The following is a 24,518-nucleotide window of genomic DNA, read 5'->3' as shown; positions in this document are numbered from 1 at the left end:
CGAAAGCAAGAGCAACAAGAACAGCATCGCTCACGGCTTCTGAAGGCTAGCAATATGCTGGCACCATTCTAAGAGGAAATGTCACATATCTCAACTTTACTGAGGAAGAAATGGAAGGGGGAAGTGAATTTTCAGGCTAAAGACACACGTTTGCCAAGCTATCCTGTAAGAATAAAGAATGTTGGCCTGGGTCATCTACAACAGACAGGTGTAAGAGATTTATAAGTCCATCCAGAATGAATTATTGACCATTTTCCTAGGGCAAAGGTACTGATGAAGCTCAGAGTGGCACTCCTGGGTGTTCCCAGAACAAGGGACCACCACCATATGCATATGTCACTTGAGGTCAGAATTCCTCTTGGGAATTTATTTTGGGTACCAAGTTTAAAGGAAGACAACAGAAAGGTGATGCACCAATTTCAGGGTAGAGTTTGAATTCAGGACAATGAAAACTTTGCAACCGGATCTCATCAATCGAGCCGATGGATAAGTACCCCCTTTTCAAACTGTATCACATACAATAAACTGGAATTATGGTCAACCATTCCCACTTGCTTTATTGTTTTAGAAGACAGAGTTTTACTACTGATGTTCTTCAACTTAAAACCTAGGCTCCAAAGATGCTGGGTGCTATTCATCAACACAAGCAGCAATGAGGAAGCAGTCCTAGTGATAATGAGCTAAGTCTCTCCCCTCAGCCACAACAAATCAGAGCAGTAAGTCTACCACGTAACTGCACAGTAGAAAAAACACAGCTGGTAGCAGAGGATTGTCCTCAAAGTATTCTTGGATAGGTTCTTGGGAAGAAATAATATTTGTGTCTAAGGTTTAAACACATAAACCCAGGCAATCCTATACTCCCAAATACACATGCTACTGACTACAAAAGATAGGAGATACCTGAGAAAAGCGGACCTTTTGGGCTTTTATGGGCCACGATTCGTCTTTACATGATGTTCAAATAACACTTAGTGACTTCCTGAGTACTGGAGGTGCAGCGACAGAAGATCTTGTGCTAATAAAGTGGAAATCACGAGTAGTCCTTATCTCCCTAGTGACTGATCCCATACTGGAGACTTTCTGCACATTGAGGGTATCCGTGGCAAGTTACTGGAATCTGTTCTCATCCTAGAGTCCTGACCTTGCTTGTTATGGCAAAGGGTAACCTCTGATGTCCCTAAACTCCTAGAGTCTGGCATTCAGAGGTGACAGGAGGGACATAATATAGCCTGGTCTCATACCATCATTATATCTCATGCAGGACGAACCCATTTGGGAACACAAATAGCCATATTAATATTAGTTGCAGAAACTAGGCATTGGTTTGGAATTATCCTGGGTAGAGGCAGGAGTTTGGAATGAGAGACAAAACATTAGCCACCCAGAGCAGAGTTCATGCCCTTGGGGTACATATTCAGGTATAAACACAGTGAGGTGGAAAGTACTACAAGGGGCAAGAAGCATGTCCTCCCTAGGAGGTTGCCAGGAAACATATTCCTTATTACTTGCATCGACCACTATTTTCTGTTGGTACTCTTTATTATTTTTCTCCCTGTCTGAATTGCCAAGATTAAGGCTACAGTCCTGTGAGTTCTGTTACTTCACAATGTTACCTTGATTCTGGGCCACTATCCTTTGGAATGGGCTGTAACTTCCCTAATTCTGGCCCCTCCCAGCTTTGGTATCTGGAAGATGCCTGCTCTACCAGGCCCCACCTGCATTCTGCTGAGAAGTCAGTTTACTACAGTTTGTTGGACCCTCAATCCTGCCCCCACTTCTCTGTCTTTTTACAATCCAAGTTTTTCGTGTGGTATTCTGTGGAACTGAACACAAAACTCATCATGGTTTTTAAGGAGTTTATTTTATGTGTATGAGTGTTTGACTACATGTATGTATGTGTACAAACTTACACATACAAGCCTGGTACCTGTAAAGGTCAGAAGAGTGTATTAGCTTGCTCAGATTATAGTTACAGATAGTTGCTAGCCACCATGTGAGTACTGCGAACTGCAATCATGTCCTCTGTAAGATCAATAAGAGCTCTTAACCATCGAGCCAACTTCCCAGCCCCAGAGCCATCGTTTCCATAAGAGAGCCATTTTCTCTCTAGCCATGTGACTCATGCACCCGCATCTTCACTAAGTGTGAATCCCAGCAGGAAGGTGACACTGAACAGTTTCCAAACAGTGATTAAGGGAGCACTCATCCTAAAGACCACATTGAGGCCTTTCGTAGAGGGATGTTTAAACTCGTGGCCTTGTCTGCAGGGTCTTCAAGAGCTTGCAGAGATTCACAGCTAAGCACTGGGATGAGCTCTGCAAGTCCAAGTGAAGAGAGGGAGGAAGGACTATAGGAGCAAAGCGGAGGGTCAAGGTCATAATGGGGGAATCCACAGAGACAGCTGACTGGAGCTTATGGGAGCTCATAGACATGGATCGATAGCTGGAGAGCTTGCATAGGATCAAACTAGGCCCTCTGCATGTGGGCGACAGTTGTGTGACCTGGTCTGTTTGTGGGGCCCCTGTCAGTGGGACCAGGATCTATCCCTGGTACATGAGCTGGCTTTTTGGAACCCACTTCCTAAGGTGGAACGCCTTACTCAGCCTTGATGTAGAGGGGAAGGCCTTGGTCCTACCTCAACTTGCTGTGCCAGGCTTTGTTGATTCCTGTGGGAGGCCTTATCCTTTCTGAGGAGTGGATATGAGGTGGGATGGGTAGGGAGACTTGGAGTAGGAAATGGAAGGAGGGGAGTGGGAGAAACTGTGCTTGGTATGTAAAATGAATAAAAAAAATTAAGGAAAAGATCTTCTAAAAACCCACTGGGGCTAAGAGGAGAATATGGTGACTTCCCAAATATATTTATACATGTACTTATTGAAGTGCTATAGCACAGGAACTATCTGAATCAGTTGTATCAGTATCTCAAAGTTTACAGATAGGCATTCAGGTAAAAGTGCTTCTATAAGAATCACATAATAGTGAAGGCATCCCTATATACTTACTGAAGGGCATACCTGAGGGCTGATCACGACTGCACATCTGTTTAGTCTGACTGTGGATGCTCAAGTTACTTAATAGCATTTTAAATTTGTGAGATGTGAAATACCAATCTAGATGCCTGGTACACTTCAGACACTGTCCACAAAAGGTCTGTATCCTCCTTGCTAGGTTATGTCCAGAAAAGGGCTGCTATCTTCAGGTGAAGCCTGCAGATACTCCACCCACACTTGTCTGTTCCCTTAATGATGCTCTTTGACCTCACCCCATGCCAGTTCCAGCACTTGAGTTTCAACCCCTTCTGACACTACAGACATTACTTACAAGTTACCTGGCAATGCTCTGTATTTCATATTCAGAAACGCACACACGGTATACCGTGGTCTGACACAGAATGAGGTTTCAGCTGACAAAGTTCTGCCAAAAACCTCCTCCGACCTAGAGTTTTTTATTTCCTGAAAGGACAGACCTGAGGGAGGCCATCTCTTGGGATAACTTAGTGTATCAGTCAGGATTAGAGATCACAGATACTTTTCTTCTTCACCCAGTTGGCAAGGTGAACAAGGTCAGAAGACGGCGACAGGGACCAGTGCTATGCAAAGTGGTCCAGGGTGATGTAACTACTGAAACTTGTCAAGTGGATCCTGGTGAAAAACCAGACTTTTTCACACCATGCCTGAAAACGAAACACAGGTAGAGGAGCACCCTGGTGTAAGCTAGCATTAGTGTTTCAGCCAATTAAGTCCTTGAGGTAATAGGAACAATCCCTTATATATGCAGAGACTGTAGCAGTTGGAAGGCAAGGACACATTCAACCATATGACATAAGGCAATTGTTGTACAATTTAAAATAACAAAGTTTAATTTAAACTTCAGACTTAGAAACTCCTCATGGTCAAAAAGTCAATGAAGAAGTTACCAATTTAAAAATGGCAAAGCATATAATTTTAAAAAAGGATAAAGTCCACAAAAACAATTCATAAAAAGTAAGATTAAATAGTAAACAGATTGTATAGTCATTTTTACTACCCAAGGACTACGAATTGAAGATACTAGAGATGCCATTTGACACCCATGGGATTGGCAAAGCTTAGATGTCTACTAACCACAAACACTAGTGTAGACATGGAATGACAGGGTACCATAGATACACAGAGCATCTATATGATGATATTCCATGTAGCTAATAAATTTTCTGATGATTTAATTTCTCCTCTGGAAAATTCTCAATATTAAACAAAAACATATATGTAGTTTACTTATTATTTCCAGTTCTGGAAATCTGGAATAACATAAGCCCATTAATATGAAAAAGGATAAATACATGAGCGGACAGTATATGAGTTATCAAGGGTGACTTTTAACATCGTTGAGTAGAAAAGTATGCCACAACTACAGTGCCTTTGGATCCGGTGTCAAGGCACACTAAGCATTCTGGCGCATCGCTTACAAACATATTCATGTCTACACGCAGCATGAAGATAGGACTGGAGTTAACAAATTGCTAACTCCAGGGTAGGACACATCCACGGAAGGCACATAGCACTGGGGCATGATTATTATTTGGATCACCCTGACAAAGCCTTCTTCCACGAAAACTAGGAGGTGGGTGGAGGTGTCCCCACCTCCAGCTATTCCATGACTCACCTTAGAATGGAGTTCCCAGAGCCATTTTTCCCCCACGATGGGCTCTTTTGGGGACCAAGTTCTGGAGTTCCAGCTAGGTCCTGGTCGCTGCAGTCCTCCTGGTCGGTGGACCATTTGTCCTTAGATCTCACGCTGTCTTGTTGCGAGTCCAGAGAGATGACATCTGAGGGAGAGCTCATCACCCCTGAGTCCTCGGTTGTATCCTCTGACGCAAAACAGCTGCCCACAGATGCTGTCTCCTCAGCCTCTGGTAGCACCTGTGAGGCTCCACCTATGCTGCAGTGGCTGCCAGGCCCCAGGGGCAGGCTCACTGGAGAGGACACACAAAGACAGGTCAACACAGGCCACTCAGGGCGTCATGCTTCCTAACATGGGCAATATCCCTTTGACTTATCTGAAATGTGTGATTCAGGGAGATTTAAGTAAGGAAGACTCTCTGCCAAACCAATAGCACCCTCTGGAAACATATTAACTCTGAAGAGGCCTTATGCATATGCATAATTGAATGTAAACTTTCCCATAAAAACTGGGCACTTGATTAATTAGTTTTTTTGTTTATTTATCTTTGTGGTGCTGGGGATTTAACCAGGGCATTGCACATGCTAGGAAAGTGCCCAGCCAAGGAGCTACATCTTCAAACCCTTAATTAGCCCTTTAAACATGCATCCTCCAGGCAATTATGGTGATTAATTATTCAAACTAGTGATAATGAATGCAATTGTTTGTAGTCTGATTATTGACTTAAAATGACTTCATATATATGCACACACATATACACATATAAGCATATAACAACAATAAATGGAAAAAACAGGGCTATACACTTGAAAAAGAGCAAGGAGGGGTACATAGCAGTGTTTGGAGGGAGGAAAGGAAAGAGAGAAATGAAGTAATTATAATTTCAAAAGTTAAAGAAATAATATAAAAATGACTGCCTTACACAAGCAAACAAAAACATTAAGAATAAACAGAAGTAAACCATTCTGGTCTGGAGGCCTTCTGACCTGCAGCCTCACAGAATGATGCTGGAAATGTGGTCTACATGGTCTGCATGCTCATGGCATTCCTCCTCAACATTTGGCCCTGTCTTCATTTGTAACTTGAGATAATATAAGCTTTTGTGTGAGAGATGAACTTGGAAGGGAGGGTAAAATTAAAAGGTATCAGAACCCAAGTACGAGTGGTTGATTGATGCCTGTGAGCATTACGAAGAAACACACAGGGAGAAGATGTGCAGAGTTGTGTGTGACCTTCAGCTGACTTTAGAGTTTGTCTCTATTGAGACCTGGTAGGGAACACCGCAGTCATCCTGCTAACTGGAGACATGTTAACTATCCATAGTGAGAATGTCAGAGGCTCCATGCATAGAGCTGGAGATTGTAGGACTGTAGTTCACCACTCTAGACTAGCTGTACTCTAGGGCTGCAGTTGATTCTCAGGTTCTAGATCTAAAGATTCAAGGCTAGAACCAGACCCTGTGTTCCAAAGTCAATCCCTTTCCCTTTTATAGCCCCTGGACTTGTGATGCTGATGTAGGCTGTAGGTGTGTGCAAGTGTACACTCCAATGATATTACTGTGTGTTAATATGAATCACACTCCGCATCTCTAAACATCATATCTCAACAGCAACTAAGAGCATATAGCCAACAAACCGGAGGAAAATCTCTTCCTGTGTTACTTTATGTGAGATTTTGAACAACAAAAAACATGAAAAAAATAAACACTTATAAGAATACAAATTTCACAAAAGAGCTCGAAGCAAGTGGGAACTACAGAGGGAGTGGGAGAGGCACAAATGCAGAAGGCAATGCACTAAATTTCAGAGCACTGCTGAACAAGAGTTGTTCTGATTCCTTTTAAGGCTAGCCTGGATGGAACTCAGCATCCTCCTGCCTCAGCCTCTTCAGTGCTGGGATTACCGGTGTGCAGCACTATGTCAAGCTGCAAAGCTTAGCAGACTGAAGACTGAAGAAGAAACAGTATCTGTACCCCAGTGGCTAATGTAAACTCGACAGGACCCAGTATCTTCTAGGAGACAACTCAGGGCATGTCTGTGAAGATCTCTAGACTGGGTTAAGAGCAATAATTGAGGCAGGCAGACCCACTTTAACTGTAGGTGACATTACTCCATGGGTCAAGGTGCTAGACTAGATAATAAAATCACAACCTGAGCACCAATGTCCATTTCTCTTTTCTGAGTCCTGAAGTGAAAAGATCAGATATTTCATGCTACTGCTGCCATGTTTCCCCCATCACAATAGGCTATACCCTAGAACTGTAAGCCAAAACCAACCAATCCTCCCTCCATCCCTCCCTGCTGCCTTTTCAGGAATTTCACCACATGAGAAAAGTAATTAACACACACTGACATACATAGCCTGCAATTCTTCCTGCCCGTGAGTTGGTAACAAGCATTACGATTCTTCTCTGCTCTTACCATGCAGCCCTTCAATTAGCTCCTATGTCACTTACTCCAGATAGCTCCCCACTTAGAACTCTGATTCTCTGAAGCTATCCAGTCAGACTCCAGGGAAAGAGTCTGCCAGCTGCCATTCATTTCTCCCTTACCCTGACTTTCTTGTTGCTCTTTTTGGTCCAAGGAATCAAACTCAGGTCCTCATGCTTGTGTAACAAACATTTTACTGATTAACTGAACTTTTTTTATTATTTGACATTTTTAATACATGTACAAATGATGAAAATGCATGTATAAAATCATCAACCAAAATACATGTATAAAAATTAGACCATTACTCTTAGTCCTCTACTTGTCTTGTTCATTTATACGTGACTTTCGCAGAGTCATCGGGGAAAAATATCAAACCCTAAATATCAATTTTTTCAATCCTTAATTGCTGATGATTCAGTTTATAAATTTTTTCAAATCTAGTATGGTACAAAAATGACAAACATTCATTTGGAATGACATTTTGAATCTCAATCACTGTTGGGGGTCCCTGCTGTGGTCCAAGGCTCTCTTGTGATGTTGCATAGCAACACTGAATAGCAGCTCCCAGTTAGTCACAGGCTACGGAAGTAAACTGTGGATACTCAGCATCATATGGTGTTAGACAAGCTAGAAGGCTTGAAGGTCAGATTTAACAAACCCATTTCTACTTCTAATACTTCAAATTTCCTTATGTTCCTCAAGATGAAATACCATCCATCAAGAAGAATCTAAACTTACAATGGATTCATTTTTTTCATTGTTTGATCAATAAAGGGAAAATGTTACATAATATTCTTTTGTCACTAGTCATCAAGAAAGGTGAGTTCTCAAGAGTTGATTTCACAATTGATGTTTGTCCTTCATTTCAACCTACATTGTCTTAGTTCTTTGTGCTGTGTGTTCTGGGAACAAAGAGAAAATAAGGCAAGTGTTTCTGACAGAGCGATGAAAATTCACACGATGCTTTTCAAAATGTTTTTTATGTATCTTCGGAATAATTCTAAACAACCACGCTCCTCTTTCCTTTTGAAAGCAACACTTGAAAATTACCATCTTGAGTTCAAGCGATTAAAACAAGTTGCAGCAATTCCACTGGATTATAAACATCAGTGCTTTCATATAAATTTTCACTAATTAAAAATTGCAACCCAAAGACTCAAGAGGCTACTAACTATATTTTCATGATCAGCACCTCCGTAGAAAAATGAACAAAAAATTCCCCCTTTAATAGGCAAAGCTTTAGGCCACATCTATTCCTCCTTGAATTAATTCCTACTGTATAGCCCAATAAAATCTACCTTAGCTGGATATACATTTTGCTCAAGATATATTTTAAACACATTTTCTGTAAAATATGCTCATAAATGAAAGATATATTTTATATCTTTTCACTGTAAGGCAATACTATTCAATTGTTTTTTGTCTACTGAGATATTGCCTCAGTGATTAGCAGTCAGGAAAAGCAGCATAACTACCTCTTTTTTTCCTGTGATGCTAGGCATCAACTTCAGGGTCTTTTATATTTTAGAGGAGCAATCTACCACTGGAGCACACCCCCAGCTACACAAACACACTAAAAATGCTGACATTTATTAAAACAAAATGATAAAATGCTGCAAATGGATCAAATTGAGGCTTTTTCTCTCCTATTCATTGCTTAGAAATATCTGGAGTCCTTACTGTTAAAATGAGGCATTTTAGCATAAATTCAATTCATAACTTTCATTTTTATCAGAGACAAGGGCCAAAAAAAAGCAGAGGTGAAAGAAGAAAATTATCTGATGGCTACATCATTCCACTCAATTTTAAAAAGCTCTTCTTATGTTATATGCCAAAAATAATGGACCTGTCACAAAAATTATGCTTAATGATCTATAATTGGGCAGCATTGTTATCATATCATCATAGTCCTTTATAAATCTGGTAGGAGAGGAGAACTGGAAAAATGCCTGATATTCAGAAGGATTTGTCATCACTAGTGTTTTATATCTGCTCAACTATATGTCAGTATCTCCACTGGCTTAGTTAGGTCCTGAGGGAAAGACTTGTCTCCTGCAAGAAACTGCACCCTAGTGAGGTTCTCAGTGGTTAAGGAGCATGTCTGTAATATAAGAGAGAAGAGTCTTTGCAATGCCTGGATCTGAGAAGGAGACATGGAATGATGCTAGAACTTTCAATACGGCAGTTCTCGAACAGGTAGAGAACACCTAGAGAAGGTCCTGGAGATCTGGTTAAAGCTACATTTAAGCACAGGGCTGCAGCTGAAGATCTGAGGTGATGAAGTCCATGGTTCTCTGTGTCAGGAAATGTAGTGAATGGAACAGTCATTCTAGATGGGGGAGTCATGAAGCTGACTACTGAAGCAGGTTTTGGAACAAGTTTGTTGGAGGGTAGAGATGAGTAGTCTGATGAGAAGTGGACAGACCACAGGCATCTTGGGAAGTGCTGGGTGCTGCTGAGTGGCCAGGGTTGCAGTGTCTCATGTACACAGGGCTCAGCATACATGGCTTCATGTGCACAAATGTGCAAATATTCTGGGGTAGCTACAGGAGGTGGGTTTAAGATTAATCTCTGAGAGACCCTCTGCTATCAGCGCTACATGGAAAGTGTTGTGCTCTCTTTTTTTCTCACCAATTCTCACAGTTCTCATGAAATGAAGTTGACCTATTACTCTTCAAAATCATATCCTCTTTATTTTGATAGAAACTGTTTAGTATCTTATCTTAATGTCCTTGTCAATTAATTCATCCAGGCCCCTGAAGACCATCCCATGGTGAAGGTAGCAAGTATAGGAAGCTCAGCATAGACCATGGCTATGTTGAGGAAGAAAAGATGATGAAGACTTGGAAAGCATGAGCTAACCAAAAAAAAAAAAAAATTAGAGCTGGTTATATTGAGTCAAATATCTTTTTCTTTGCATTAATCTATCCTTATTCCTTCAGAGCATGACATATGTCTAGCCCTAGAATCCTAATGTACCTATTAGAATCTCAGCCTGAGGAAGCACAGACTTACTTCATTATAAATCAGAGCTTCATTTTCACTGATGTGAACATTTTGTAACCTAGTTTTCATTTTCTGGGTGAGTCCATTGCTCCCATCCTACCCTAGCCCAGAAGGTGGTAAGAGATGAAGCACACGTGGCTAATGTAAAAAGAGTGACGAGTCCAGTGATGGATGTGTGTTTGAAATTGGGTGTATCAAAATCTTCTCAAAACCTCTCCATCAGAGCTCTTAAGGAAGCTGGTTCCATTCATCCAGGACAAATGGACTGGTAGTGAGCTTTAGGTAAGTGTTGGCCGTGTTAACTGGCACATGGTTTCCCCACTAGTTGGAAACAAGCATAGACTAAGAAAAATTTCACTTCATGCATGGAGCTATCATACATATGTTAAAGACTGATCTTATAGAATTTCAAGTGATATAAGCTAAACACACACAGACACTTTCTGATTAAGTCATTCAAAATATAGCTGTTTCTTAGAATGAAAGACTTCTATCTAATAAATGTTTAGTTTTCTCTGACTGAAGATACACATATTCTTCATGATGATGCTCCTACTGTAGAAAGCTTTATTTTCAAAGTTACCTGACTCATGCCTTACCTTTCCTAGACTTATTCATTTGCATCACACATGAGTATAATCCAATTTAGGATGTGCTTGAGTAAACCTGGAGAACGTTTTGGCAGCCTTCCTTTGTCAGACAGCGAGTTTACTGACTCATTACTTCAACTCTGTGTATGGAGCAATTGCAGTATGACCTAGAGGCAAATCTTCCTTCCCAGCTTCTCTCTTTTTAGCACCTTGCCCAGTACATAAGAACCTGTGTGCTAATATGATTTGTTTATACAATCTACATGTAGAAGGTTGTAAAATTTTTCTTCTTAACATGTGGGCATCAAAACTTTGACCAAAAGGTTTCTAAGTGTATATGTTTTGAAGGATGGATATATAATTACCATGAATGTTTTTTTAAAAATTCATTTTAAACTTTATTATAAAAATTTCAAAAAAACAGTCATACACCAAAATTAACCAGATCAGATTCAAATGCCATGCAGCTTCTATTTAGTTAGAGTAGCTGTTCAAAATGGGAGCTGTGCAGCTTCACATGGGATTTTATACTTTCACCATCAAATTTATCTTTATGGACTTATTTACTACCCAAAGGGAAAATCTACACAGGTATGTCTAGAAAACAATTGGCTTAGATTCTCTTTCACAACTCATGTTTATTGCCTGCATTTGGTCCTTACCCATCCCCTAGTATGTAGCCATTCTTGTTCTCCTTTCTGCCTGTTATACAGTACTTCCACACATTTGGTTACCTGTGTATCTATATTATTGGATAGAATCTGCACATGAGTGAGAACATGCTTTTTCCTTTCTGAAATTATGTGACCTTGTTTAATAGTTTTCATTCTAAGTCCATACATTTTCACGAAAATTTTGTCACATCATTTTTTTAGAGCTGAGCCTTTATTATCAATTCTCTGCTATAGAGAATAAAGCAACCGTGAACATAAACACAGGGATACAATGGCTCTATTGTAAGGAGTTCCAGGTGTAGGCACAGGAGTGGGACAGCAGGGTCACATGGTAGTTCTAATTTTAAGTTTTAGAGAAATCTCCAAAGTGATTTCTACAATGGCTGTATTAACTTGCACCCCTCCCCACAAACCAGTGACTAAGGGTCTCTCTCTCTCTCCTCTCCATATTTCTATTGTCACATTTGTGATGATAGTCATTCTGACTGGAGTGATGTGGTATCTATAAAGTAGGTCTTATTTATATTTCCCTGATGGGTTTGGATATTGAACACTTCTAAAAAGACTTATTGGCCATTTGATTTTTTCTTTCTTTCTTTTTTTAATTTTGAGAGCTATCTACTACTCAGTTCATTTGCCCATTCATTTATTGCAGTTTTGTTTCCTTGATATTTAATTTCTGAAATTCTTTGTGAATTCTGCATATTGACCCTTTGTCTGGACTGTAGCTGGAGAAGATTTCTCCCATGCCACAGACTGCCTGGTCCTTTGCTGTAATAGAACTTCTTTCTTTCATATAGTCTCATCTCTTGATAGTCGGGGCTAGTAATTGCTAGTTCTTGTATTGGTGTCCTATTTAAAAAGTTCTTACCTACCCCTAAATGTGTATGCTTAGAATGGTGAATATATAATTTTCATGAATGTTTTGATAAATATTTGTCTATTTTTAACAATAGTTTAATTCTGTTTTATGCATAGGATAATATACTAAAATTTTCTAAAGTTATTAATAAAGCTTTAAAGTTCCGCATCATTTCTTAAGATCTAAGGAACTTTATTTTCTTTCGAGTCAACTCCTTTGATCAGTCAGTCTCTTATGCATTTAAAAAGTGGTCTGGTCCTAGCACTTGTGAGGTAGAGGAAGGAAGATTTTTTTTGTGAGTATAAGGCCAGTTTGGTCTACATAGTAAGTTCCAGGTCAGTTGGGGCTACAAAGTGAGATCCTACCTCAGAAACAAAGAAAGAAAGAACTACAAATGAAATGGTCTGGTGACTCTTGGCTGTCTTTTATGTGATTCAGTGAGGAGGGCGGCATGGGAGGAAGTGGGTTTCCTTGGTACTCAAGAATTTCAGGATTTCCTTGCTTTGGTACAAAACACGTAAAGACAGCAGTCCTAGATGCGGCACATGAACCCACGCTGGACTAACTAGACTTCTACTGTGCTGAAAGACAGTTTGACTTCTTGAGGTGAACAATACATTGATACAGGTAGCTGGGTTTCTAACTACAGTATCCCCGGTGTTGGTGTTGGTAGCCAGTGCTTGAAGGCAGTTCTCATTAAAGTAAGGCTCCATTTTCTTTTTACAAGCTGTCCTTGTTGTTGTTTTTTTTTCCTTTTGTTTGCCAACTAGACACAAGCTGAGTTATCTGTGAAGAATCTCAATTGAGAAAATGTTTTCATCAGACTGCCTAAGTGCAAGTCAGCCTTGCATTTTCTTGATTAATGATTGATGGGGGGCAGCTCTCTATGGGTGATGCCATCACTAGGCTGATGACCCTGTGTTATATAAGAAGACAGGGTAAGCAAACCATGAGGATCCAGCTAGTAACAGCATTCTTCCACGGTTTCTGTTCCTGTTTCCGGAGTCCTGCCTTGAATTCCTTCCTGCCATGACACACTTCAGTGACAGAGCATGACGTGAGAACGGTAGGATGAAACAAACTTTTGCCTCCTCAAGTTGCTTTAGATTATAGTATTTTTATCAAAGCAATAGAAATCCTAACTAAGACACATAGCTTCTTTAGCACTTAGCCAAACAGGATTCCTTTTTGGTGGTAATGCCATGGCTTTGAGAGTCACCTACAATATTTGAGTATTGACTAATTACTATGGGGGAGAGGTCAGGTCAACACTGATATATTTCAAAGCCTCATCATAGAACTGGGTCTTTGCACTCTGTATTGTTCAAGTGGCTGGCACTTGTTTAATTCTCCTGACACCTCCAGTGCAGATACCATGATTCCAATTCTGCAAATTGCACAAGAAGCTCAGAACTAGAGAGATGGATCAGCAGGTAAAGACCCATGCTGTCAAGCCTGAGAACCTTAGTTTGACTCCCAAGACCTGCATAATAGAAGTAGAGAACTGACTCTCGAAGCTTTCCCCAAACCTCTTCATGTGTGCTATAGCATGCAGCCCCTACTGACATGCATACAGAGAAAATAACTAAATGGATATAACATTTTTAAAGTTCAATCAACAAATTATTTTATCTGCTCTCGAGGGTACATGTAACAGGAACACTCTGCTAGGCTCAGAAAAGGGGCAAGCACATTAAAAAAAATCACAAAAGTTCACTTAGGCAAGTTTTCAATCAAGCAAGCTTCTCTTTCACCAAGAAAATATACTCAGAACTTTACCAGAATATTTGCATTTAATTTTTAAAAGCTGAATGATCTTTTAAATTCAATGGACAAATTCTAGTCACATATAGCCAAGATTTTCAAAGTATTTGAAAGTATTTTTTAATAAAAATGTTTCAACTCCTTAAGTGCTTCTGTGGCCTCGCCTCTGAATGGAACAGGAAGACTGGGAGTGGAGGGCAGTTGCTGCTGCCAAGAACCAAAGGAAGCCTTCGTTTCCACTGTCAAAATAGAAACCCTGTCTCCAGGTCATCTAGTGTATGAAAACTACGTGACTTTTATTTAATCAACACCTCAGAAAACGGACCTTTGGGACTTGCCAAGTTGCTAAGGGATTCAATTTGGAAGTAAGTGAGTGTGACTCGGGTTTGTCACAGAGCAGGTGAGTCATCCGCCCAAGGACAAGGCAACCTGTGAAAAACATCACCCACTGCACTTTAAGTTTCTCCATGGTCTATCTCTCTTCATTAGGCCTTGAGGGATAGTGTTTGGGGCCCAGTTCTGCATAGTTTCCCACAATACACCACAGAACAACCACTTCTGACCTCAATTTAATATAAAATCAGACAAATAGAGAATATATTTGCACGCTATATTGAACTGTTAAAATATTCCTATCCAAGATTTTTCTAGACTTGAATAATGCTTATAATTCCTTTTAACATTCACTGCTATTTAGAAATAAAACAGATTTTCCCAATAGAAGAAGAAGAGGAGTCAGACAACCCTCTCACAAACATTATGCACCTTTGGATGAACTCTCAACCATCCTTGCCTGTCCTCTGAGATGGAAAGTCTAGGACTGTAAAAACAAGGGGCACCTGGGGGCTGGGTACCCCCTAGTGAGGAGGCCTCTTTCTACTGCCACACCATGAACCTTAAATTTATGATGAAACAAAGAATAATTGACACGTTCAGTAAGTGGAATGCATAACTATTGGTTAAAATGTGAGACTCTGGACATCAAAACCTAATCTTCTGCATGACTAAGGACATAGAGTACTGTGAGTCACCTTACACAGCTCAGAAAAGATGACAAGTGACCTGCAATGTCACTGTGAAATGGACATCTCAGAGGCTCCCATCCATGGGCCTACGTGGCCTCTCATGATCCTGAGAGTCCCATCCGGCATCAGGCCAGTCACCCCCTCATCTTCACACCTCCACCCCCCCCCTTTAATTGTACTGAAAGTGAAGGCCAATCATTACAGATGAATCTGCCCCTGTATATCTTTAACAAAACCCTTCATTTGGTTTTTCAAGAACAAATTAAAATGCAAAGTGACGGCTGTTTTCTTTTAACATAGATTACATTTTTTTCACCTGTTCCTTTTATTTTCATATTGATGGCTTCTTAAGCATTACTATTTATAAGTCTATCAAATGCAAGGAGCTTTCAAGCTGTTCAGTAGAATAAGTACAAGATGTTCTAGCTCCTGTCTTGGATTTGGACCACATTATAAACCTTATACTGAACAGAGCAATGCAGTGGACTCTTGCCACCTGAGTGAAGGTGCATAAGGGGCTAAGAAGTTCCAGATCAATTAAGATTATTACATTACTTTTTTCCTTCTTTTGACTGGCTGGCCTAGAGGTGAGTGACTTTCTGAATTCTGGTCTCCATGGCATTCTCCTGATCTAGTGGCCTATTGTCCTTGCTCTAGCTCTAGAATCTCTTGAGGTCCCTTCCCCTGCTGCCTGGTGGCTCTGGGTCTGCACCCCATCACAGATTCTTAGGTAATGGAGACAGGCTTTATCCTCGAGGAGCCCAAGGGATATCAGCATCCACATCCTTTCTCATGTTTTCCTCTTCTTTTCACAGGACGCATTAGAAGCAAAATGGAACTTACCCTTTCCTTAAAACTTTCCATTTCCAGCTATCAGACCACTATAGGTGTCAGTGTGGGGCCTACCAACACTTTGATTTTGAATATCTGTCCTCAAGGTCTCAGAGGCAATGTATGTTCATTATGTTACCCCTTCCCTCAAAATACATTGCCATGGTGGTGTCATGAAGAGACATATAAGAGCAAGCAGGCTGCAGGGAGATTAAGGGATGCTGAATGGCTGTCAAAGCCTAGGTGTCTGGGGATTACCATCGCACATCACCGCCCACAGCTGCAGCCTCATCAGCTTAGCTGGCCAGCTCATTATTTTGCCTTCTTCTTTGTGTACATCGCCTAAAGTTTGGGACACACAGACTAGCACAAACTGTGAACATGACTTATTCAGATGGCTGCCTGGGTCTGTACTCATGAATAAAAGCATATGTATTTAATATGGAAAACCACCTTGACAGGTGTTGTTTTAAGACAAGTTCCCTCCAAAACAGTATCAGAGATCCCCAAAATAAAAAACATACCACAAAATATGCAAAGAAAATCTAAGTGACTAATATTTATGCTCATATAATGTGTTCTTCTATAACACATACATACCCTGCAAAATTACCATCCCAAGGCCACGCAATCCCAGAGAGTGGTTAGCGTACAGACCATGAAAAGTCACACCGTGATTTTCCCACGGAGTCCTCTTGCCACTCCAGCAGGCTTGGTGATGTGTATCTGCTTGTAATGGCGACAAGATCAGCATCTGAGCCCATCATTTGGGGAAACTTGTATAGAATTGTTTCTAGCTCTATCCAAAGTCAACAGACTGCACAGCCAGTAAATTAAACGTTTCATACACAAACCACCTGTCTAACACACAATTATGGTGGACCAAAATAACTCAGCTTTATTGGTCAGAAAACACTCACCTCAGCAAAACTACCAATCCCCAAAAATAACCTGCATGGATACTGAGGTCCAGCCCTAAGTTTTCAAGGTCAGTCCTTAGGACTTGAGGAAGTATGGTGCACTAGCACCAAATTTTACCTGGTATGTTTCTATTAGGATTCTTTTTTCTTTTCTTTTTTTGGTCTTAAAGTATTTTTCCCCTCTGGATTAGAAAATCAAGAAAATACTAACAATTGGTGGAGTAAAATCACTCATCCACTCATCCTTAGGATAATCATGGTGATTTACATTTGGTTGCTTTTACTTCTGGTCTGTTTTTTTTTTAAAGGACACACATATAAGAAAATTTTATAATGTATGAAGAAAATTCGATCTATTATGCCACAATTGATATATCCACCTACTCTATATTCAGTGGTCTCAAGGCAATATTTTTGCACTATTTTTTTGTGTCAGTGATGGACTCAAGCTTACAGAAATTGACCGACTGTCCCTGTTTCTTGACATCCTGGTAGAACTGTGGTCTTTTGGAGATGCAGATAGCACTGAGGTAGAATATGATGCTGAGCACAACTCTCAGGAGGCTACATGTATGGGACCAGCATCCAATACACGATGCTCTCCTCCCCAAAGCTGGGACTCAAAGGGTGGAACTGAAGTGGTATCATCAACCATCATCCCCGAGTTACCCACTAACAAAATTTCTGCTTCCTGATTTCTCATCCCTTTGTTCTGCAGGCTTAAGGTTCTTCACCTTAGAGTTCTATGAGTAGATACAACAATGATTTCACTGAACTGAAGTTTACGACTGCTTACACTATCACTCTGGCTCTTCATATCTTTGAAGGCTAAGAAACGGTGAGAATGATGGCTTGGGTGACTAATCCAGACTACCCACGGAAAACTGGACTGTACCTCATAAGAAAAGTAGGAAACAAAATCTCTCTAGAACACAGGCTGCTCCTTAGGGCAATTCTCAGAATCACAATGTCCTATGATTAAGGTCAATGGAAAACTATCCTAATCCATTCCAGGCAGACTACTAATGGCTCAAACCCTTCAAGAATGAAGGTTTGGGTTATTTCACTAAATAATCCACCAAAGCCAGTCTAGGCTCTTAATAAAGACCAAGAGGGGCTATAGAAAGAAAGTGGATGCTGGAAATACCAGTTCATGCTATGAACAATGTTAGAGAAATGGCTACAATCACACTTCTTAGGAATATGCTTCTAGTCATGCACAAATTATATAAAAATGTATCACTTTCTTCTGGTCTTCTTTCCTTACCATGTACTATCACTGACATTTTATGTCAGTGTATAAGTATTATTAATTTTACTCCAGGAAAGAGTGAGACAGGTCTCAAAGGTGTCGCTGCCCCTAGAGGAAGGGAGGACTAAGGTTTTGATATTGTGCAGTAGAGCTGCATTGTGTTACTTGATTTCATGACCTTGTCTGTATCTGTATGTGGAGATCAAGTGTGGTTTAAAGATATCCATGTGGTCTGATGAGTCCAAGTAAGCAAAGTATTTCTGGGGTATCTGAGGCTGGTATAGAACATTAGCATTTTAACTATTACAGATTTTTTAAAAAGAGGATTTACAGAGTTCAGCAATCTGCTCAGGGCAAAAGACAATACACTGCTCTGTTTGCATGGGGACTTCCAGGCCTCATCACCTTCAGACAACAGAGCTCCTGGTTTGAGGCCCTTTACACTCAAACTGACTCACATCTCTGGTGTTCTTGAGGCTGTTGCCTGCTGATGGCAGATAGTGGGGTTTTCTGATCTGCAGTTACACATGAACCAGTTTCTGTTTTAATTCAGCTTCTCCCAAAATAGTGAGCGTGTAAAATACATGAAGGTATCTCTATGTATCCACAAACCTCACGAATAAAGCATTATTAGATTATTAAAGCACTCGAGACTGAATATGTATAGACTATTTTCTTGTCATTTCCTTTAAACAATACAGCCATTCATATAATACTTACATTATATTGAGTAGTATAAATAATCTAGAGATAATTTAAACTATAAATGAGAGGGTTGTGTAGGTGACATGCAAATACTATACCACTTCACATAAGGACCTCGGTATCCAGAGTTATCTGTGAATACTTGGGGTGACTGTCTAAGTCATTAGGGCTAAATAATAGTCAGGGTTAACATATCCCTATTTCATAAAAACTGTATTATGCTCCTTATGCTTTGAAGTTGTTCAGAAAACAAATTATACAATTAGCAATGGTGTAATTCCTCCCAAATCAGCTTTCCCAGGGTGCAACCCTAACTGCATATCCAGCATGGCTGTTTGGAGCGGGCTCCCTTTTTCCCTCCCTTCCTCCCTCTTTCATCCATCCCATGAGAGGTAAAGGAGTCACAGCCATGGAAACATGCTTGAGGGCTCAACTGCTTCTCTGTAGCTTGGGGAATCCTCTACTCTGGCCAGACACTGGTGGACGGTGTAGCAGTAGGGCTGGCTCAGGCTTAACTTTTAGGCTTTCTGACCAGCACTGGACCTGCCTATATGGATCAGGAGAGAAGCTTCCAATTAGTGTCAGTTGTGTCTCTGAAGTGGCAAGAAGCGTCCGCTCTAAGCATCTCAACTAAACACTGGCTGCAGTGCTCCCAGGGGGAATACCAGGGCTAATTTATTCCTGTGTTTTGTTGCTGAATAGAAAGACTGGTGCTTGCTCATGGGCGCTGAGACAGCTGGGAATGTTCTGTAGTACAAAGAAAAGTGGGTACAGACAAGTACGACTCTTCAGCTCCTATCTGCCAAGGACATGCTATCCAGAATTCACAGTGGATAGCATGTGAGTGGGTGGTGGGACATTAGGTTCTCTGAGAAGTGGCAGGAGCTCCCCAGGTGCAAGGCATTCATTTTGAAGAGCAGTTAAAGATACTTTAAGATTTCTCTCAAAGGAAACATGCAAAGACAACATCTTAAGAAAAAAGAGAAAAGCAATTTCACCACACATTTCTCAAGAAGGGGTATGAAGAAGAAAATGTTTTATTTGGGCTTACTTCATGATAGGATCAACATTTTCACTGTCTACAGTGAGGACTTGAGTTGCTTACTCTTTCTAGTTTGCAGAAATCTGAGAACAGAACTTAAAGAGATCTTGGGACATCTGTGAGAGACAGGCCAAGGATCAGGAGTGAGGGCGCAGAGGGTATCCCGAGTGCCAGTAGCCTTCTACCAGACACAGGCATTGCTGTATCCTAACACTGTCACAGAGACAAGCTGGTGCTGCCTTGCCTCTTTTTCTCATAAGAAGCAAAAAAGTCTAGATTTTAATATATAATTCCTTGCGTCTTGTATTGTAGCCATTTTGATACTAATTATGATTTGTTCAGTGCCGATTGTTGTTCTAAATGTCTCTGCATTTATTTGCTTGTGTAATTCTCAAAAGCAGCTTTTTTTTTTTCACAGAAACTCTGGAAGAGCGCAATTCAATTGCTTGAGATTATCCAATAACAGAGTTAAAAGGTTAGTCCAACTAGTCTGACTCTAGCCTGACACAGTAGACACAGTTGGGGTTGCTCGGCATCATTTCTACCTCTCCTGTTTGGAGAAACAGCCTAATTTTCCAGCACAGGGATCCTAGTTTTCCAATCCAATCTTACTGTCCTTGCTATTGCTTGGTCACTGCATTCTGGTCTAAAAGAACAGCTGCATGGATCAGTCACCCCGACTCTAGAGCTCTCATGAGACTTATTTTGGGTTAAGAGAGCTAGCTCCACCTTTAGAGTCACAGTTCCTGGAAGTGGCTCAGACAAAAGGCATACTGAGTGACATTCCAGCAACCCATCTCTGAATCTGTTATGACAAGCAATGGAAGTATGGCTCTGAAGAGATATTTGTACATCGATGTTCCCTGGCATTATTTCTTATGAGAAGTGTAAACAAATTACATATCTGTAAATGGATGAACGAAGAAAGATAACACGGCAGATACAAACAATGGGAGTGGTTGAGTCTTCATAAGGAAGGCAGTTCCGTTTTATGTTACCATATGAACGATTCTTGAGGGTGTTATGCTAAGGGCAATGAGTCAGTGGCAGAAAGACAATGCTATGTGGGTCCATTTACATGAAGTACTCCGAGTATCACATTCTTTGAAACAGAAGGTGGGACTGTGGTTGGCAGAGGTTAGGGAAAAGGGCAAAACAGAAGTTAATGAATGTAGAATGAAGCTCAGAAGACGGCGAAGACCTGGAGGTCTGCTGCACAGCAGTGTGAATTTCTCAACACCACAGGACCATGCACTGGAAAATACCCAATGTTACACATTTTGTGTCATTTCTTAAAGTTATAATTAAGAGCTACTAACTGATTCAGCAGTTTACTCGAACAATTTAAGATGCCTTGCATAGGTCAAGCAAAAACAAGCCTAAGCAAAACACAGAGGCTGCAGGCCCTGGAGCAGGGTCTCGAGGGCCCTTTTGCCTGCGAAGTCTGCAACACAATCTGTGGCTAATGATTAATATCTTGGATCAGTTTCCTCAGAAGTCCTGTTAGCTGGCAGAAACCGGTGACAGTGTGGTAACCTTTAAGATGGATAGAATTCATTACAGTAGAGGAGTGTGAGTAACTGATTTCAGGAGAACATTTGGAGGTTTATAAATATGAAGCATCTTTACAATGCTCTGCAAAACACAGGAGAAATAGGAAGTAAAGGTTGAGATAACTATGAAGGGTCTGTAAAACCCAGAGTTCAAATGCAACCAAGACTAAAGATAGGTTTCAACCGTGGTGTGTGTGTGTGTGTGTGTGTGTGTGTGAACCAGCACACAGGTGCATGTGAATTCACAAATGCTTGAATGATGCAAATGGAGGCTGAGGAGTACATGGGGGCAATGGGTGGCACAGGCAGAAGCAGCCTCTGATATCAGTATGGTGTAAGGTATCCCAGTTCCTGATCGTTTCTGGAAGCTTGTCCTGAGATTGACAGGTTTTTCTCTGATAGTCAGTGGAGAACTCAGTGTTATCAGAATTGCAGACACTCTATAAACTGTCAAAGAGGATGAAATTAGTCAGAGTAAAGGCAGGAAAATGGCTACTTCAGGGAGAGGGCATCATAGGCCACGCATGACAAATGTGGGCAAGATCACAGCTAGTATCTGGAGAGTGGCAAGGTACTGACATGGAAAAGGGTCCAGGCCCTACAGTCAGGGTCTAGTACTGTTCCAAGATTACACATGGGTACATCATACTCTCTGCAGCCTCTACTATCTCCTTAGCAACCACGGGAAGATGACAGCAATTGTTATGGTCCAAAATTTGTTCTAAAAACTCATAGCTGCAGCAAATTCGGAATGGGACATTATGTGGAAAAGGTCTTTAAAGGAGTGAATAAAAGTCAAGGTAGGCCTCATGGGGTGAGACAGTATGAGTAGCATTCTTAAAAAATGAGGAGACCAAAGCCCAAAACAGAAGAAAGAGCTATGAGGGCAAAGAGACAAAATGCCATCCATGAGCCAATGAGACAGCATCCAGAAGAACCAACCCTACTGACATCCTGATCATAGGCTTCCAGCCTTCAAAGCTGGGGGAGCATTCACGGCTTGAGTTGCCAGTGTGCTATGATGTCATAGCAGCTCCAGCAAAGCAGAAGACCATTGTGCGGTATGGCTCTGGAGAATAATCCAGCACAATCTCGTCTTGAGAGGTGTCCACATGTGGGGAACTATGTGAGTCTAGTGCTTTGGCTCATTTCTGGACTTGCTCTTGGCTGGAGTTTTAACACAGCGCAGCTGGTGGCGGTGGACTCAAGAGCTTCAAATATGAACAACAGCACTGCCCGTAGCTGCCATCCTCTGCATCTAAGAAAGGGGAGTCAGAGTGGATGCACAGCACCTGGCCACACACTAGCAGACATGGTCCTTTACCATGGGAAAGAGACACAAGCTCAGTGTGTGGGACCCAACTGGCAAGGAACAAGGCTTGGCTTAAGTGAGCGTTAACTTGTTTTTTGGCCCAGACAAGTTACTTTTCTTTGTGCCAAAGTTTTCTTATTTGTAAACTGAGGATATCAACAGCAGCGCGGCTTGCTAGGGCTGTGGTAAAGACTAAAGAATTAGCCCATAACCTGTAGTTACTTTTATCTCATACTTGTACCCTATAAAGGGTGAATCCATGGAGCACAAAACACTGTCTATTTCCAGCAGGGTTCTTTTTGTAGACCCACTATAGGCCGCCCTCTCTGTGTCAGGTGATCCCCAGATACAACACAGCCAACGATGTAGCTGTAAAAATGAATGGTGATATGCATATCAATATGGCGGCAGGAGATTCTGGCCCCACCCAAAGCTGTATAATTCTCCATTTTAGCCATTTGATCATGTTCTCCTCAATTTTCAAATCTCCTTTCAGTGGCAAATTAGGAACCATGGTGGTCTGATATAAGACGTAATATTTTCCTACATATTTCAACACATGGTCCCCGGTTCGAGGCGCCCCTTTAAAAGCTTATGACAATTTAGGAGGCGGAGCCTCCCTGGAGGAAACTCTCATTAGGGCTAAGCCTTGGTGTTCCATAGCTGACTCTGCTTTTTTCCACTCTTTGCATCCTAACCACAGAAGCAATGTGACTAGTGCCTCATGCATGTGCTCTGCCATGGACCATCCCCCCCTCAAAATGTGCTCCAAAAATATGGGCTTCTTCTCCTTACCTTCTCTGAGGAGTGGACGAGGGGTGTGGGGGGGGGCAAATGTGTGGGGAGCTGGAGGAGGGGAAGGAATAGGAACTGGGATAGGTGTGTAAAATGGGAAACTATTGTTTTAAAAATAAATAAAATAATAAGATAAAGGCTTCCTCCCTTAAATGCCTTTTTGTTGAGTATCTGGTTACAGCAGTAAGAAAAGGACCCGAGACAGACAATAAAAGACGCCAACAATGATTTCTGAGAAAGCTAAGTGAACAGTGTCACAGTTCTTACAACCAAACACAGGTTCATGAATATCATGTGTGAGGTGAACTGGCATCCACAAGCTAATAATATCACATACTATACTAATCTCATATACTGACATGTACACATACAATGCACTATGTCTTCTATATGGTTGTATATGTATTATGGATATATATGGATATAGTGTGTCTACAACAATGATGTATATACAGGCATGTATATGGTATGGATACCCATATGTGTTGTGCATGCATATTCATGTGTTTACAGTGTATACCAGTGTATTTCTACATTATGCATGTGTCTATGTATACATTATACAGAGATACAGCGAATAAACATGTATACCCCCACAATGCACACACACATGCATATATGCACACATACATAATGTTCCCAGATACATGATCTATTATTCACCCCAGCAACAGCAGATGGAGAATCTACCAAGCTGAGTACAGGCCCTTCCTTAATTGTGTGATTTTAGGCAAATCAGTTGATTCTTTTGGCTTCACTTTCTTCTTTGTGTGACTAGAGAGGAATCAGCTTTAAGACTGTAGTCACCAAGCCTGCTTGTTCTGTGCGACTGGCTGCAACATAATACTGGCATAAAAGCAAAGCCCTGGTGTTTAGTTTTTGTATCTTTGTTTCCATTCTGCAGAGCCGTCCATCAATGGGATAACTAGAGCTCCCCCTGGTGGTTATACATATAAGCAGATAAAACCACTTGTTTTCCAAGATACCTTCAATGAAACCAGTCCCTTAGGGACCTGCCAAGCTTGCAAAGAATGAGGGTTGATCAGCAGTTGGTCCACACTGGAGCCTGGAAAGATTCTGCCCTGGCACCAGC

At 41.1% G+C, this 24,518-nt stretch overlaps 1 protein-coding gene across 9 annotated transcripts in view; it reads right to left on the bottom strand.

The window, feature by feature from the left end:
- Cobl (cordon-bleu WH2 repeat protein) overlaps positions 1-24,518 on the bottom strand; it is a 229,385-nt gene that overhangs the window by 28,542 nt on the left and 176,325 nt on the right. For all 9 annotated transcript variants that reach the window (XM_057771907.1, XM_057771911.1, XM_057771906.1 and 6 more), the window contains one exon: positions 4,645-4,954. In XM_057771907.1, coding sequence (XP_057627890.1) covers positions 4,645-4,954 — 310 coding nt within the window. The remainder of the gene's footprint in view (positions 1-4,644; positions 4,955-24,518) is intronic.

The sequence above is a fragment of the Chionomys nivalis genome, chromosome 6, assembly GCF_950005125.1.
Source record: "Chionomys nivalis chromosome 6, mChiNiv1.1, whole genome shotgun sequence".
Lineage (NCBI taxonomy): Eukaryota > Metazoa > Chordata > Mammalia > Rodentia > Cricetidae > Chionomys > Chionomys nivalis.
This window is presented reverse-complemented; position numbering and strand designations above follow the sequence as displayed.